This window comes from Sardina pilchardus, chromosome 2 (assembly GCF_963854185.1).
Source record: "Sardina pilchardus chromosome 2, fSarPil1.1, whole genome shotgun sequence".
In the NCBI taxonomy this organism is placed as follows: Eukaryota; Metazoa; Chordata; class Actinopteri; order Clupeiformes; family Clupeidae; genus Sardina; species Sardina pilchardus.
The window spans coordinates 28,199,709-28,214,482 of NC_084995.1; the positions used below are offsets into that span (position 1 = coordinate 28,199,709).

At 41.7% G+C, this 14,774-nt stretch overlaps 1 protein-coding gene across 3 annotated transcripts in view; it reads left to right on the top strand.

The window, feature by feature from the left end:
- Positions 1–1,842: 1,842 nt before the first annotated feature.
- Positions 1,843–14,774, top strand: part of abca1a (ATP-binding cassette, sub-family A (ABC1), member 1A) — a 30,965-nt gene continuing 18,033 nt past the window's right edge. For 2 of the 3 annotated variants that reach the window (XM_062524449.1, XM_062524466.1), the window contains exons 1-9: positions 1,843–1,983; positions 3,491–3,602; positions 4,493–4,586; positions 5,836–5,977; positions 6,118–6,236; positions 8,720–8,841; positions 10,326–10,517; positions 11,249–11,338; positions 14,501–14,744. In XM_062524449.1, coding sequence (XP_062380433.1) covers positions 3,537–3,602; positions 4,493–4,586; positions 5,836–5,977; positions 6,118–6,236; positions 8,720–8,841; positions 10,326–10,517; positions 11,249–11,338; positions 14,501–14,744 — 1,069 coding nt within the window. In that variant the 5' untranslated portion in view covers positions 1,843–1,983; positions 3,491–3,536. The remainder of the gene's footprint in view (positions 1,984–3,490; positions 3,603–4,492; positions 4,587–5,835; positions 5,978–6,117; positions 6,237–8,719; positions 8,842–10,325; positions 10,518–11,248; positions 11,339–14,500; positions 14,745–14,774) is intronic. The other variant, XM_062524458.1, reaches the window with a different exon arrangement.

The following is a 14,774-nucleotide window of genomic DNA, read 5'->3' on the forward strand; positions in this document are numbered from 1 at the left end:
ACTGGGAAAAAAATCACCCCCCACAGTTTTATCTACCCATCCCCCCCTCGCTGTACCGAGGTTACTATCGGACAAACAGCTCGCAGCCTTGCTCATAGGTTTCCAGGTCTGATATTTCTCACACGGACACACGATGAACTCCTTTGTTTGAGTTAGAACCATAGACGGTAGCCTATAGTTTAAAACGAAGCGAGGTTCTTCAAGCTTTACCTTAAACACACACATTTGGTGTGTGAAATAGAACGTTATACGCAGCAGTCATGTCCATCTCGTTATCGTAGGCTATTGGTGAAAGACAACAAGATTAACAATTGTGTTATGTCTAGTCCTAGCCTACGTCCAGTCTCTTAAGATAATGTGAATATGTCATCTGATGTGTAATTGACTATTCACTCTGTTAACAATAACCAAGACACAATCTCCTTTTGATTAGGCTATTCTGTGCCGAAACATCGAGTTAAAACAACTCAGAACGTTTCGCAGCTATGTCGGTGCTTTGGTTAAAATGTTCTACTTGGCAACGATTTCAGTTTCCTGATTGGTTGTCTGCAGCTATCACAATGGGGCATTGCAATGACACGCATTAAAAGTGCAAACTACGTTTTCCTTTAGCTGTAGGTCACATACACAAAAAATGTAAATAAATGAAAATAAAATGCAAAATTGCCAATAGGCCTAATGGCCAAGGAGACTAGTAAACCTCCCCAAAATTGTTTTTCTTTGCAGTTAAGACAGAACTGGGAAATGTGCTGGGCTACATTCTTAAAAGGGCAACTGACAAAGCGATAGGACGGCTAGTTTGAGGAGTTAAGAGACTTGGGCCATAGGCCTCAGAAGAGAGCACCAAGAACGTGCATGCAGTCAGCTATAGTAGGCCTAGTGCACTTCAAATTACAAAAAGTTTGAGAGAGCTACATGCAAAGAAAAAAAGACTCCTCACAAGACTGATAGTCAGTTTCTCAATTTTGTGCTCTGACTTCACATTCAAGGAGCAACACAGGCTGCTTTATGTCTGCAATATATATGTTCCATTAGGCTAATACGTGTCAACAATTTCGGCATTATTACATTAGATCTGAACTCAAAATTACAGCAACATTTGATAATTCCTCCTGTAAATTCAATCACTTTATGCTACAATGCATAACAAACCTTCAGGTGGATCAAAAACCTTCACAGGTGGATTTGGTGTAAGCTACCAACACTGGGGCCATGTTTGGATTTGATCAAGTAGCCTATATATACTATACATCACTGTAGGCCTAGGCTACTGGCTACTGTTAAAATAAGACTCGGTATGACTCTGTCTATTGTTTCCAAAACAAGTTGTCTTATTTTTCAACACATATACTAAAACTGTTGGAAACAACACAGACTGTTGCCCTTACCTAAACACATCAATGTGTTATTTTCAACACATCCTTTTTTCGAGTTTCCCATTGTACTAGGCTACCCTCCTTGATCAAGCAAACACGAGTTGGTCTTTCTACATAAGGGCAGTAAATAAAATGGATCTTGCATAATGCATTTAGTGGTCTATCTTCAACATGATAAATTAAATATACAATGATGATTAATGCGAATAATTGTATGCGTCTCTGTTTCAGTATTGCTTTGTTATCCTATTTTTCACATTATGGGCTATGTGGAAGGACCTCCTTGCAGTCTAGCATAGGCTACGAGCGGTCCCACTGTTGCCGCTTTAAGAGGTGTTTTGAGTCTGCACGTGCTTTCCTTATAAGGAATGACCAATACAAACAGCCACGCAGCTTCTGACCGAGAGTAACCTTCTTTCTCAAAGCAGCAGCATCGCCTCCGCTATAAAAGGATGAGAGAGAAAAAAGCAGTTCCGTAAGAACAGACGACAGTATTGAGACAATAACGGGACAAAAAGGTGAAGAAGGATCATTTTCTCTTTGCTTCACGGAATTAAGACTACAGTTTATGACGAGACATAAAACATTTGGGGAGAGCAGAGCGAAGGTAAGGACATTTGTTTTTGTTGTTCTAGCCTGTAGTGTAACTGGTGTTTTCAGCAGGATGCTTTGTCTCGAACAAGTTGTGAAGAGATAGGAATGAAAGGCTATGTTTCGCAAAGGTGTCATGAAAGACAGAATATAGCCTACTTCTACTGTTGGCTATGGAACTTATAACTGCACATATTGCCATAACTGTTTTTTTTTTTTCATTTTCAGTAATATGTTTCAATTGCCGTTGGTTTAACTGGTCGGGTACTTCTTTAAGTAATTATCTCATTAACCAGTGGCTTACGTGAACATCTCAACAACACTTCTATTAATCCACTGAAGGTTTACAACGCAGTTTGTTTATTTAATGAATATGAGCATCTTTTGTCTACTGTCGAGTGGGGGGACTGCTCGATAACCGAGAGTAACCTCTCCACAGAACAATGCAGCACCATGATGTTTATTTCCCCAAAACCACCTTTTTGCGTTTTGACACCATTCAACCTTTTTTCCTGACTCAGATGTTTTTCCATAAGGTCCATTTTTTTTAGAATTGATGGATCAGCATATATCATGTTTCTCGCTCAAATTTGCTGCCAACAGCCATATGAAGAGATCATTATGTGTCAAATGTGAAGAGACTGGACGCATGGCTTACCCTATAATCAGTTGCACATTATGGGACACTAGCGTCACCTATTAGGCTTCCTAATGATATTGTCAGTCATATACACCTTGTCAATCAACTTTTCAGAATGTATCACACTAAAATTGGAGAAACATCCTAATTACAGCTATAAATCCAGGTCAGAATTTCACCAAACTCGGGAATATAGCCGTGTATGAAAAAGAGGAACTGTTTTGGTTGTTTATGAGTGCGTGTGAAGATGAACGAACCCGTGCTCATGAAGGAGAGTGTCAGAAGATGGGGGTTGGTTAAGGCAATATTGTAAACATGATAAAAATACATCGCCTATACATTCCACTAGAGGCGCAAAACAGCACTTTTCTGTTGTGTATATAACATGTTTACTATAAAGTGATGATACAATGTTTATTTCCCACAGCCATCATTTATGAAATGGTGTAATTATATCCTTAGTTCTATAGGTTGCTCCATATGGAAAATCCATCTTGGGGGAGTAGATGCTTCTAAAGCTATTCTGATTACAGAGTAGATCTGCTGTTTGTATGTTAATCATAGCCTGTTTGTGAATCACTCATAGTCTACTTTGAATAGCCAAAGTCATTCAAAGCTAAACATTTTAATGCAGGCAAGAATATTTTTCTTCAACCAAAAATGCAATGTTTCCCCATAGCCAAAGTGTGTGGGTGGTACCTAGAAGTACCAAAGTCTCTATGTACTTTTGCAACACCGAGACCTTACTGTTTTGGATGTGCATTACTACCTCACCTTATAAAACCCCAGGTTTGCTTGATCACGAGTAGTCTTTTTGAAACCTGACAGATTCTGAGTGCCCCAGAAGTGAACTGTTTCTCTCTGTCTCTCTTTGTTTAATTAGTCTTTGCAGTGGTGAGGTGGTACAGTTGGAGAGGTCCCGAGGCAAGATGTCTGTATCTACTCAGCTAGGCTTGCTTTTGTGGAAGAATTTCACTTATCGTCGGAGACAAACGGTGAGTCTTTGATGCTGACGAAAGTGATATTTTGATCAGTGAATAAATGCAACTAACATTTCACATTCTAGACATATTTCATTGGATTAACTGCTTGGCATGCATTTTGCAATAACTACATCAGAATGTATATTTAAAATCTATGAGAAAATCTGTCAGAGGTATGAATATATTTGACAGTACCTCACATCCACTATACAATTTGCTGGTTAAACAACAAAGTGTTTTCAGTTGGAGGCTATGCCAACTAAGCTGTAAGAAAGACAGATAGCCTGCAGAAAGACTTTTCTGCAAAATCACTTTATAATGACTTCCCCCTGAGCAGAGAGAGAGAAAAATAATATTTAATGGTTATGGTTATGGGATTTGGCAGACGGTTCTGTCCAAAGTGACAATATTTTAGAATATTTTTTAATGTATATGTGAGTAATGTGTTTGTGTGGCTGCTGGAACACTGTAACTTTCCTTTGGGGATGAGTAAGGTATATATATCTATAACTATCTATCTATCTATATGGAGATATTAACAGCTGTACAATTTAAGCAGTGGGCTTATTGTGAGTAGATAAGGCAACATGTGCTTGGGTGGGGGTATGTGACAGATGTCAGGGGGGTTGTTCTGTCCATATCCCCAGCATACTGAAAGAAGCAAGATTACCAAAACCAGCAGCTTGAATGCCCCACAAAATGGCTTCCTCACACATGGACCCACAGTTACTCTTTCAGACTTAATGAGAGCAGGACGTGCTACACAAATGTACACCATGTGCAAAAATAGAACATGGTATCAAATGACAAACTTGAATAATCAATGGTAACATATAGATGTGTTTGTAAACGAGAAGGAGAAAATTGAACGATCTTTGATTCCCTTGTTTTATTGCTTTCAGCTCCAGTTGATTATTGAGGTCATATGGCCCCTGTTCATCTTTTTCATTCTGATATCAGTTCGGCTGTACTACCCTCCTTATGAACAACATGAATGTGAGTAACATCATTTTCTAATGTCTTTTTCTTACATGAGCTGTGTGTATTAAAGGGAGAATCTGACTCCTCTTTCCATGTTTTATCTTCCCTGCCCCATGACGCGAAACCACAGTTAGGAGTATTAATATCACGTTGTCTTATGGTGTATTGCCGCCAAACACCAAGACTTGGACTTGAAACAGGCTATTTATTTTCTGATTGATATGAGAGGGCATTGCAGTGAAAACATTTTTTTTTTTGAGAGTGTAGCGTGTTACAAAATAACTCTGTAACATTGTTGTATTGTTCCATTTTTTGTGTTGCCTTGTTTCTGTACCTCTTTCTGATAGTTGTTACTGTGTCCTTGGTCATTTCTCAGGACTACACGAACCAGCTCTTTCCACAGCAGAGCAAATATTGACCTTATCGGAAGAGTGTTCTAGATGTAAAATGCAATGGCTTTGAGCTACATATAATAAACAAAATGTTTAATACACAGATAATACACAAATTATACAAAGCATTCTACATATTATCATATCACCATCTCAATTTACTACACTTGCTACAGTGTATTTACAGGCATTAAATTAATGTAGCCTATAGCATCGTTCCAGCTGTAAAATTATGTGTACCACATATTGGAAACTGGTGCAAATCATTGTGTTTTAGACATACTTTGTATATAAACAATTTTCAAAAAATATTTCAACAATATGTTGAAAGTATGACTTTAGTTGTAGTAACCACACTGCTGTGTCAATCTGAGTCACTGAGCATGTGCCACCATTTTGTTTTCACGTGTCCATCAGTGGGATCAATGGCTGTTATCTGCCTGCTCGTTTACATCGATTATTATTCTGCCTCTAGTTGCCACACGCAAACCTTTTGCCCCACGCAAACCTTTTGCCCCTTCACCCTTTCACCCGGCATACAGTTTAGGGTGGCCTCATTATATTTACCTTGAAGTTGTTGCAAACTAACTGCTGATGGTCAGTGATAAGCCTGGTTTACTTTTTAATCTGCCTAATCGGTGGTTGTGTGAGGGTCGGAGAGAGTTCATCTTCCTGTGATAAGATAAGACTACAAATGTGCTGATAACTCCCGGAAATGAGTAATTATAAGACACAACGGCTCCTGCGCTTTAGCATACCTTTGGGAAAGTCTAATGTATGACTGGATGCTAGCTATGGTAGTTTTTGTAGCCATCAACCAAACCGTTAAATGGATGTGTGTGAAAGATGTCCTTTGCCCTTCCTCTCTTTAGGCCATTTTCCAAATAAGGCCATGCCATCTGCGGGCACACTGCCCTGGGTGCAGGGCATTATCTGCAATGCCAACAACCCCTGCTTTCGTTACCCCACCCCTGGAGAGACACCTGGAGTTGTGGGCAACTTCAATGACTCCATGTAAGCTATGTTGCCATATACACAGTGGAAAGAATATGAATGTCTTTTCTTTAAATCATCTTTTAGCACTCATATTGACATTGTTAACTCTGGTCCTAAATCTGAATTCAAATGTGATCATATTTTTTTTTTATTTGCAGCATCTCGCGACTGTTTACTGATGCCAAGAAGATCCTCCTATACAGCCAGAATGATAAGAGCTTTGAAGGATTCAAGAGACTAGTTCGGGCCCTAAGAAAATTGCAACGTAACACTGCAGGTAGGAAATGTTCAACACAATGCCCTTCGTAGAAATGAACAGAAATGAACACAAAAACACCCATTTAAAGTAAATAAAAATGTTACATTTCACCCATTTAAAGTTAGGCAGACATTAGGCATAAAATGAGTAACTCTAATTATGTAGAATGTAATGTATCAGTGGCAGGTTACAAGCTGACAGGGTCATCAGGCCAAATGGTGGCTTGTCCACACACTCCTGTAATGATGAAGACAGAATAGATGACAGCCATCTTCTATGAATGCCGTTGAAATCATTTCAAGAAGTAAATTTCCAAATGTTTTGATATTTCAAAAGAAATTATAGATTGAATGCTTTGATCAGTGTCAAACACACAAAAGCAAAAGCTGTTTATTAACACACTTTCTCTTAATAGAGAGATTTGTAACAAGAAATCTTTGTTTCTTTTGAACGCATATGCCAATAATGCTTTTAAATCATATGGCATCTAGGCATGAATGGCTTTTGTGTTTGTGGATACCTTTTTATCTTTTTGATCTTTGATCAGATAAATACAAGTTTTAAACAAATTGCCACATGCTCCTGTTAGTGGACAAGACTATAGGGTCAAAAACCGGACTGGAAGACAGCCGTTTGTTCACACATGAAGTTATACTGCAACTTTTTGTAAAGTAGGCTAGTGAAAATGTTGGGTAAACTGTGACTCATCCGTAAATGATTGATATGCAAACAGATCATTATCTTGGCATTGCTGACCACTATTTTAACAAGTGGACCAACAATTCATTTAGAATAACATTGTATTTAATAACTATTCATATCTAAAAGTGTTTTCAAAATTAGAGCGAAAATTACGAACTGAAAAGGCAGTCTTTATTGTCAAAGGATTTGAATATAATTACGGTAATGGCATACATGGGAATTCTGGGAATTGATTTGGGAACTTTGAAAGAGTTCTCAGTCTGCCTTTCCCCCCTCTCCCCATTCCCCCTCGATTACTCGTTCTCTCTGTACATTTTGTTCTTCTGTTGGCTCGATCCAAAGATGGGTCAGACTCATTTCCCACTTTTGTTTTCTTTGTGTCCCAGCGCTGGCTGTCTGGCAGCGCTTACACCTCTCACTGAGGACAGGCCGAGTGCTCCCAGAAAACTCATTGAACTCTCCTCTCCCTAAATCTGTTGCACGGAAGCTTAATTGAGATGCCCTTGCATGGATTTTAGTTCCATAACTTCCATTTTAGCTGAAGCTCTATGCACCTCAAAGGTTTCATTTCTCCTCTGTCTTGCCCTTAGTGTGGGTTTGTTCCTGACAGGAAATGTGTCACTCTGTTCAGCCCACTGTATGTTTCATGACGTTGCATCAGTTTCACATCATGACTATAGCATGCTTAAAAAGCTCAAGTTTGTGTTCGCAAAATAACTGAAAGCTATAGGTTCGTTACCCTCTCTGTTGCATAGTCTTGACAGTCGTCTTTTAAAATGATGTCACTGTAGGTATCACATCCCACCTGGTAGTGTAGGGAGCTTCATTAGGCTCCCCAGTGGCTGGTGTTGTTCGTCTGGGGATGTCTTTGCTGTCCTCCACCTTTCCCCTGTCATCTCCCACCGGCTGCATACAGGGCCCTGGGGTGTGTTAATTGATTCCACACAAGCTCCTTGTGGAGTGTTTCTCTAACGTCTCATCTCATACGCAAGAATGCTGTAATAGAATTGAATAGAATCTGAACTCCACAACCCACTGAAAGATTTATAATGAGTGATAACAGTACCGTTATTTATTGGAATCTCAAACATTTTATGGACCCGTTTTATTTTAAGAAAAGAAAGCCAATACAATAGAGGAAACCTTCTTGTCTTTTGAAAACATTCAGAAATGTCAAAACACTTCTTGAACTCTTCAAGTCTTATACTTGTGAACTTGAGATGTATTACTGTACAAAGGAGAATGGCCCATAGTAACCTCCAGCTGTAGCGGCTGACTCAAACCGGTTTTCAGTGGTGATGACTTTTCTGGAATGTTCCTCTAACACATGGAACACAATGGGGCTTTCTGAGTGGACAGACGGACCGCACAGTCAGCCAGTAGCATGCAACACAGACAGACTCCTAATATGCCTTATCTCAATGACCCATTTGTTTAGCTCAGACTCTCGTATATCTAGTTCCATAGATGTTAATTCAGAAGTGCCACCCAGTACAAAACCATCACATCTCATTTATCAGAATTCGGATGTCATGTTTGTACAGGGCTGAAGACATTTATCTGAAACCAATGAGCATGGATGAATTAAATATCATATTCAATGTTATTGTAACAAAAAGTATAAGTTTCTGTTAAAAAAATTCTATGAAAATGTAAGCTTAGCAATTAAATGGTGAGCACTGGCAATCTATTTGCAGCTCTTTAGCGGACTGAAGCCTCACTGATGTTCCATATTCGTGGCAGTAACTAGCCTCCATTTGCTCAAGTTTCAAGCTGAAGGACTTTCTCCATTTACTCAGGTTTCAAGCTGAAAGACTTTCTCCGTGATGATGAGACCCTGTCTGAGTTCCTGGAGCACAACGCGACTCTTCCGAAACACGCCGTCCATCAAATTGTGGAGGCTGACGTTAACCTGGAGAAGGTATGACATTCAGTCTGTTCATTAAACACACTTGTGGTAGCTGATTTACATCCCTCGTCAAGCTGCATTTAAAAAAAAACAAAACAAAACAAAAAAAAAACAGTGTTTGCTTCCAGAAGTGAGGCTTAATATTTAAATATGTCATTTTGTGTCACTCTGACCTTTTTCACTTAGCCATATTACACAACCTCTAGCTAGCTATTTGAGTAGGACAGTGAATTTTGCTGCTGATGCCAAGTGGTTCAAAAGTCACATCATGCCTATGAAGGTCAATCATCTGGTGTAATGTTTATAATGCAGGTGATTTAACTGTCAGGGGAATCCCCCGAGTGAGTCCCATAGGCCGGGCAGCGTAATGTAAGGGTAGCGGGCAGTACAGGCAGAGTGTCTGAGGAGCAGCGTCTGTGCTGGGGAGAGAACGGCGCTCTCATCTGCTCCGCAAGAATGTGTGCTGTGCTGGCTGCTGTTTTCCAGGCCAGCCGTCACATGACTTTCCACCATCGCAGCCCCCCCCCCATCCCCCCCATCCCCCCTTTCCCCCTTTTTTCTTCTGTGGGCTCACGTGCCCAACACTCTTGCCTGCATCCCCATGGCTTATTGGATATTCAGCAGATGGTTCTCCACTCAGCTCTCTCCTTTTCGCTCAAATATACACACACACACACACACACACACACACACACACACACACACACACATACATGCATTGCACACACAAACACACATGTGCATGCTGAAGGTCAAGTATGGTGATATGGCAAAATTCGATTTTGTTTAAAATGGAGGAAAAACACCCCCAAGGTCATGACTTATTTTCACCGGAGGGTCGAAACGTTGTTCAGCCAGAATGACAGAATAAAACGAGAAGTGTGCAGACTTTTTAAGTATTTTTTTATGTAACAGACCCTTGAGGCCCATTGCTTTGGGGAATAAAAAAAATGTCCTTGAAGTAAACATTTTAGTATTTTAAAATGAAGGCTAGGGAAAACAGTGATTCATTTGAGTAGAGCAATACAATCCACAATCTGATTAAATTATTTAACTTGTTACGTTATGTCATAAAGAAACAAACAACACAATAAACAACATGATAGGACAAGACCATAACACTCCAAATAACAGTAACTCTCTTGGTGTTAGCGATCATTGAGGCGGGGCAGGGCAGAGCGGAACATCTTGAGGACATTAAAGAATGTCTGAGCGCAGGCCAGTGAACTCAACAAAGTCACGTGTCCTCTGTTGATGCCCAGGAAGGCCCTTATTTCTCTCCTAAGCACTGAAGTATGCTCACACATTCTGCCTGAAGTGTGGCGTGCATAGGACTGTTAGCTAATGATTCAAATTCCTAAATCAGTCACAATATTATAGACTGCATATGGGACCTTGTGTTGTATATCATTATTGAATCAGAAATCATATAAAATCCTGTTTGTTAAATATAACCAATATGTATGATATATATATGTGCATGTATTTTTGAACAGGTCCTCATCAAAGGTTTTGGTGTGCATCTGAAAGACCTTTGCAACAACACGTCCTTGGATGACTTTGTGGCTATCGCAGACAAGGATGTTTCAGAACTGACCCAAAAGATGATTTGCCAGTCCTCCCCAGAGTGGCTCAATCAGGCAGAGAGACACTTCCTGTCAAACCTGGACTTTCTCAAACCAATACGGGTAAGCTTCACCTGCATATACTGAAACATCAACAATAGACCGTTGGCACAGATAAACAGACTCTGTTGGGTAAATGGACACATTAAACATTTTGTCGGGTCTGAATAGAAAAGGACAAAGAAGACAGCCATTTCGATTGAACTAATTACCCAAAAGACCTATTTTCATGAGAGGGGTTTCAAGCATATTTTTATTATGCAGTCAAGTGAAACATTTCTTTTCAGTCTGATCTGGTCAGATGATTTTGCGGTACATTGATGAATAGTTTTACATAATGTGGTCATGGAGTGCAGTGCTAAACTTGCGCCAAGAGGGACAATTAGGCCAGTGGCGATGAATAGATTTCTGTATATTAAAAATAAAGTGATGGCAAGTGTCCAAGCTTTGTACTTTTGTGTCTCATTCAGTTCTACCCACATTAGCAGTGAATGCCTTCCTTTGTGTGGCCAGAATAATGAGGGGTCAGTAAGGTGGTTTGACAGACTCAGTATACTATTCATTGGGATTGTATCCATTTTATGATATGAATAGTATGGAGAATACTGACAGACTGACACATATGTCTAACAGGTTACATAGAGTCAGTGTGATAATACATTGTTTATTGGTCACTGTTAGTTTTTTTTTAAATCTTTCTTTTTAAACTGGTATCTTTATTTGGTTGTCAGACTGTTCTAATGACAATGTGCTAACAGTAATGTACTAATGGTAATCGCTTTTGTTTTTGACAGAAGGATGTGAAGTCTGACCCCAAGGTTGTTCAGGATGTGTCCTCGGCAACAGACAACCTACTTGAGAGCCTGGGCTCTTTAGCTGTGGAGGTAAGTGGTCCCTGAAAATATCTCAGGGCTACATTTAGAGCCGGAGTCCGGAGGGAGCAGCCAGAGAGACTCGCCAGAGAGATAGGGTTACAGATAGCATCTAGAGCTCCATGTCTCCAGATTATAACATATGGATAGAATCCTCCAGTTCCCTCTTGCAGCTCACATGTCTAAGTGGGCCAGTTAACAGGGTTGACATGCTGCTATGCTAGTGCCTCTTGTGTTTGGTAATGTTTCATCGGCTGGAATGTGTCATTAAAATTATTAGCATATGGAGATCTGAACTTCAAAGTGTCACGTAATCCCATATCTTGCAAGCCGTCTTCCGGCTCTGGTCCCAAAAGATGGTTTCTAGAACGTTACACAACCAGGGTTGATTTCCTCTTTCCCCGTGGTGTCATGAAGAAGATAGCGCCTATTCTGGTTTGCATAGCTGCCTGCTGTAGAGTCAGCATAGCACTGAAAACCGCGACACCAGTGACTTTGCAAGTACAGTGCAGAAACAAAAATCCACATTGAAAATGACTGAACAGAATCTAGCTTAGCTTAGGCTGTCATGAGACCACCACAGTCAGAGTTTGGTTTGGGTGGAACAGCTGAGTTCGCTAAACGTGAGGCAGCAGGCGGTCAGCTGCTGGAGAACACTGGGCGTCCCTCCTGGCAGCGTGAGGCCCCGGCCCAGGGGTCACTAAACCACAGCAGATTCCTCATGGGGGAGGGTTAGAGTCATGTGTGTGCTCTCTGACAACAAAGACAAGTGCATGTACTAAAATCAATCATATCATTGACATGTGTTAAAAAACAACAACTCAAAGTTGTGTTATTTCCAACACATATTGTGTAACAAATAAGAAAAGGAAACAACACAAACAGAGATGTGTTAAAAACAACGCAAGTTGTTTTAAGAGTGTGGAAACCGACAGTTGACACTTTTTTGTTACTAAGGATGAGTTAAACAAAATCATGAACAAATATACCATCATCACCATTTTGAGTCAAGATGATATTAATCACCCCGGAGTGTCATTTCTTTGTGTATCCAGGGAGATGTCTCATTACAGGCTTCGTCCTTACTTCCACCCTTTATACCGTTTCTCCCTCGAATTAATTTGTACTTCTGAGGGTTTTTTTTAATCTTGTGATCCATTTAGCTGCTTTAGCTGCATCTGACCCAGCAGCCAACCCAGCAACAGTTGCTCAGTGTTCTCTTTGTGCTGTGGTGAGGCGCTTGTGGCTTTGAGCGCTGCTTCCTCCGCTGCGCTGAACTCTAGTAACCCCGCGCTGAGCCAGCCGCGGCGAGGTTACTCTAGGTCGCTCGATCCTCTCGCATTACTCAGCCCCCTTTTTTTTTTTTTGCATGTTCGTCTGTCTGCTCTCCTGGACTCTGCCGCGACACCTCCTCACGAGTGCCTTGTATTCATCAAGGCCACGGAGACAGAAAACAGGCAGACAATGAGGGGGGAGTCTCCCCCCCCCCCCCCCGCAGCAGCCTGTGGCGACTGCAAGATAGGAAGAGTGGGAGGCACGGTGTGACCTTGGCATCAGCGCCCCCCTCCCTCCCTCCCTCCCTCCCTCCCCCGCTTAGAGGGAATGTTCTTTGTGTGGCCTTAAGGATGTGGAGTTGTTGTTTTTGTCACGGTGGAGCATGTGATGTGCTGATGAGGCTCCTCTGCAAACGAGCTGCCCTGCCCACGTATGATGATGTGCTGCTGCGGTTTCATTATTCCTCCTTTTTCTTGGACACTGCTGACCAGTGACTGATTCTTGGCGAGAAAGTGTGTGTGTGTGTGTGTGTGTGACCTTTTACCCACTGCTCTCAAAGCAAGACAGTGTGGCAAAGACAAAGGCTGAAATCATGTAGGAGAAATGGCCATGTCTCTCATGAGAGCATGGCATGCATTCCCAGTGTTTCTGTTGAACTAGATGTCCTCTCGTCCCCCTTGGAGATGTTTTGTCACTCTCCACAAAGGTCAATGAACTCGTGTTTGTAAGTAAGTCACACATTTGGAAAATATCGTGACGTAACTGTTTAAGTGGTTAGTGATGTGTGCATAGGATAAACAGGCTCCTGGGTGGTTATTTGCTGAATGACCGATAATAACTCCAGGGTTGTGATTGCGTGCAGCGACATGTCTCCTCTTCACACTCGCTGTGCAGCAACAGGCTCGAGTGTGACTGGTTTTCGTAACACCTGGTGACTGGTCTCACACCTCTTGCCGTAAGCGGTGAGATTAGCCTAAAACCTCTCAATTAATCTTTTGTTTTCATGCATTTCTCTTTTGCCCACCACTCTGATGCCCCCCCCCCCCACCCCCCCTCAGTGTTCGCACATGTACTGTACACAGTCCACACATTTATTTCGGATTTTTTTGTGCAATGCCCCCCCCCCCCCACCCCCCCTTATCTGCCAGTCAACGTCACATGTGCAGTGTGAGGCGAAAGAGCCAGAGAGACGTGTAGAAGTGTGGCTGGATGCTAGATGTTGTTGTTCTATTTCAGGTTCATTTATCAGTGCACACAGACACAGACAGTCCTGACGCTAATGACACCTTGTGACTGTATGTACTAGGAACAAACACAGCGCGCTCTGCCTTCAGGCGAGAGGTCTTTGAATGTGTTTTGTCAGCATGGCCCAGTGTGAAAAGAAATACTTGCTACCTTGCACAAAGTATGCCCTTATCAATTCCAGACTGAATGTTAGCAGGGCGTTTTTGTCAATGTGGTTTTTGGAGTGGAGAGTGGAATGTTTGTTGGCCTCCAAGCTCTTCTTTTTGCTTTAAGAAAACAAAGTAACATGAACCACTTGAACTCACGGACAAATTATCTCTAGAAACCGCCACAGGTGTCTGGGGCTCAGTAGGGTGACGTTGCTTCATTTATCAGCTTGCACTGTATACATATTTGAGGCTGCCTGTGTGGTGACCCAGAATGCATAGTCAGTGTGTCTCTTAAAAGAGTTCACTTTCACAATTTTAGAAATTTCTCATTGGCAGATAGCACGTTTTAGACAAACTGTTAGTCACAGCCAGGGAGTGCTTGGCAGAGCGCCTGGAAGTTGCCCTGCTCCATGGACACCATTGCAAAAGCTAACATGAGATTTCTGTAACGATGTGGAACACGGCATTAACCTTGAGTCACTTCTCTCCGCTCGTGTCCCAACAGCTGGTAAGCATGAAGAGCTGGCGAGACATGCGCACAGAGATCCAGTACCTGACGGCCAACGCCACTCGCTCCCCTAGTCACATGTACCAGGCTGTGTCCCGCATCGTGTGCGGCCACCCCGAAAGCGGCGGCCTCAAGATCAAATCCCTCAACTGGTACGAAGACAACAACTACAAAGCCCTGTTTGGAAACTATGGCAACAGCAGCGAAGATGAACCCGTGTCTGCCTATGACAACTCCTCCAGTGAGTTCCGTTCTCTCACCTACATTCCAT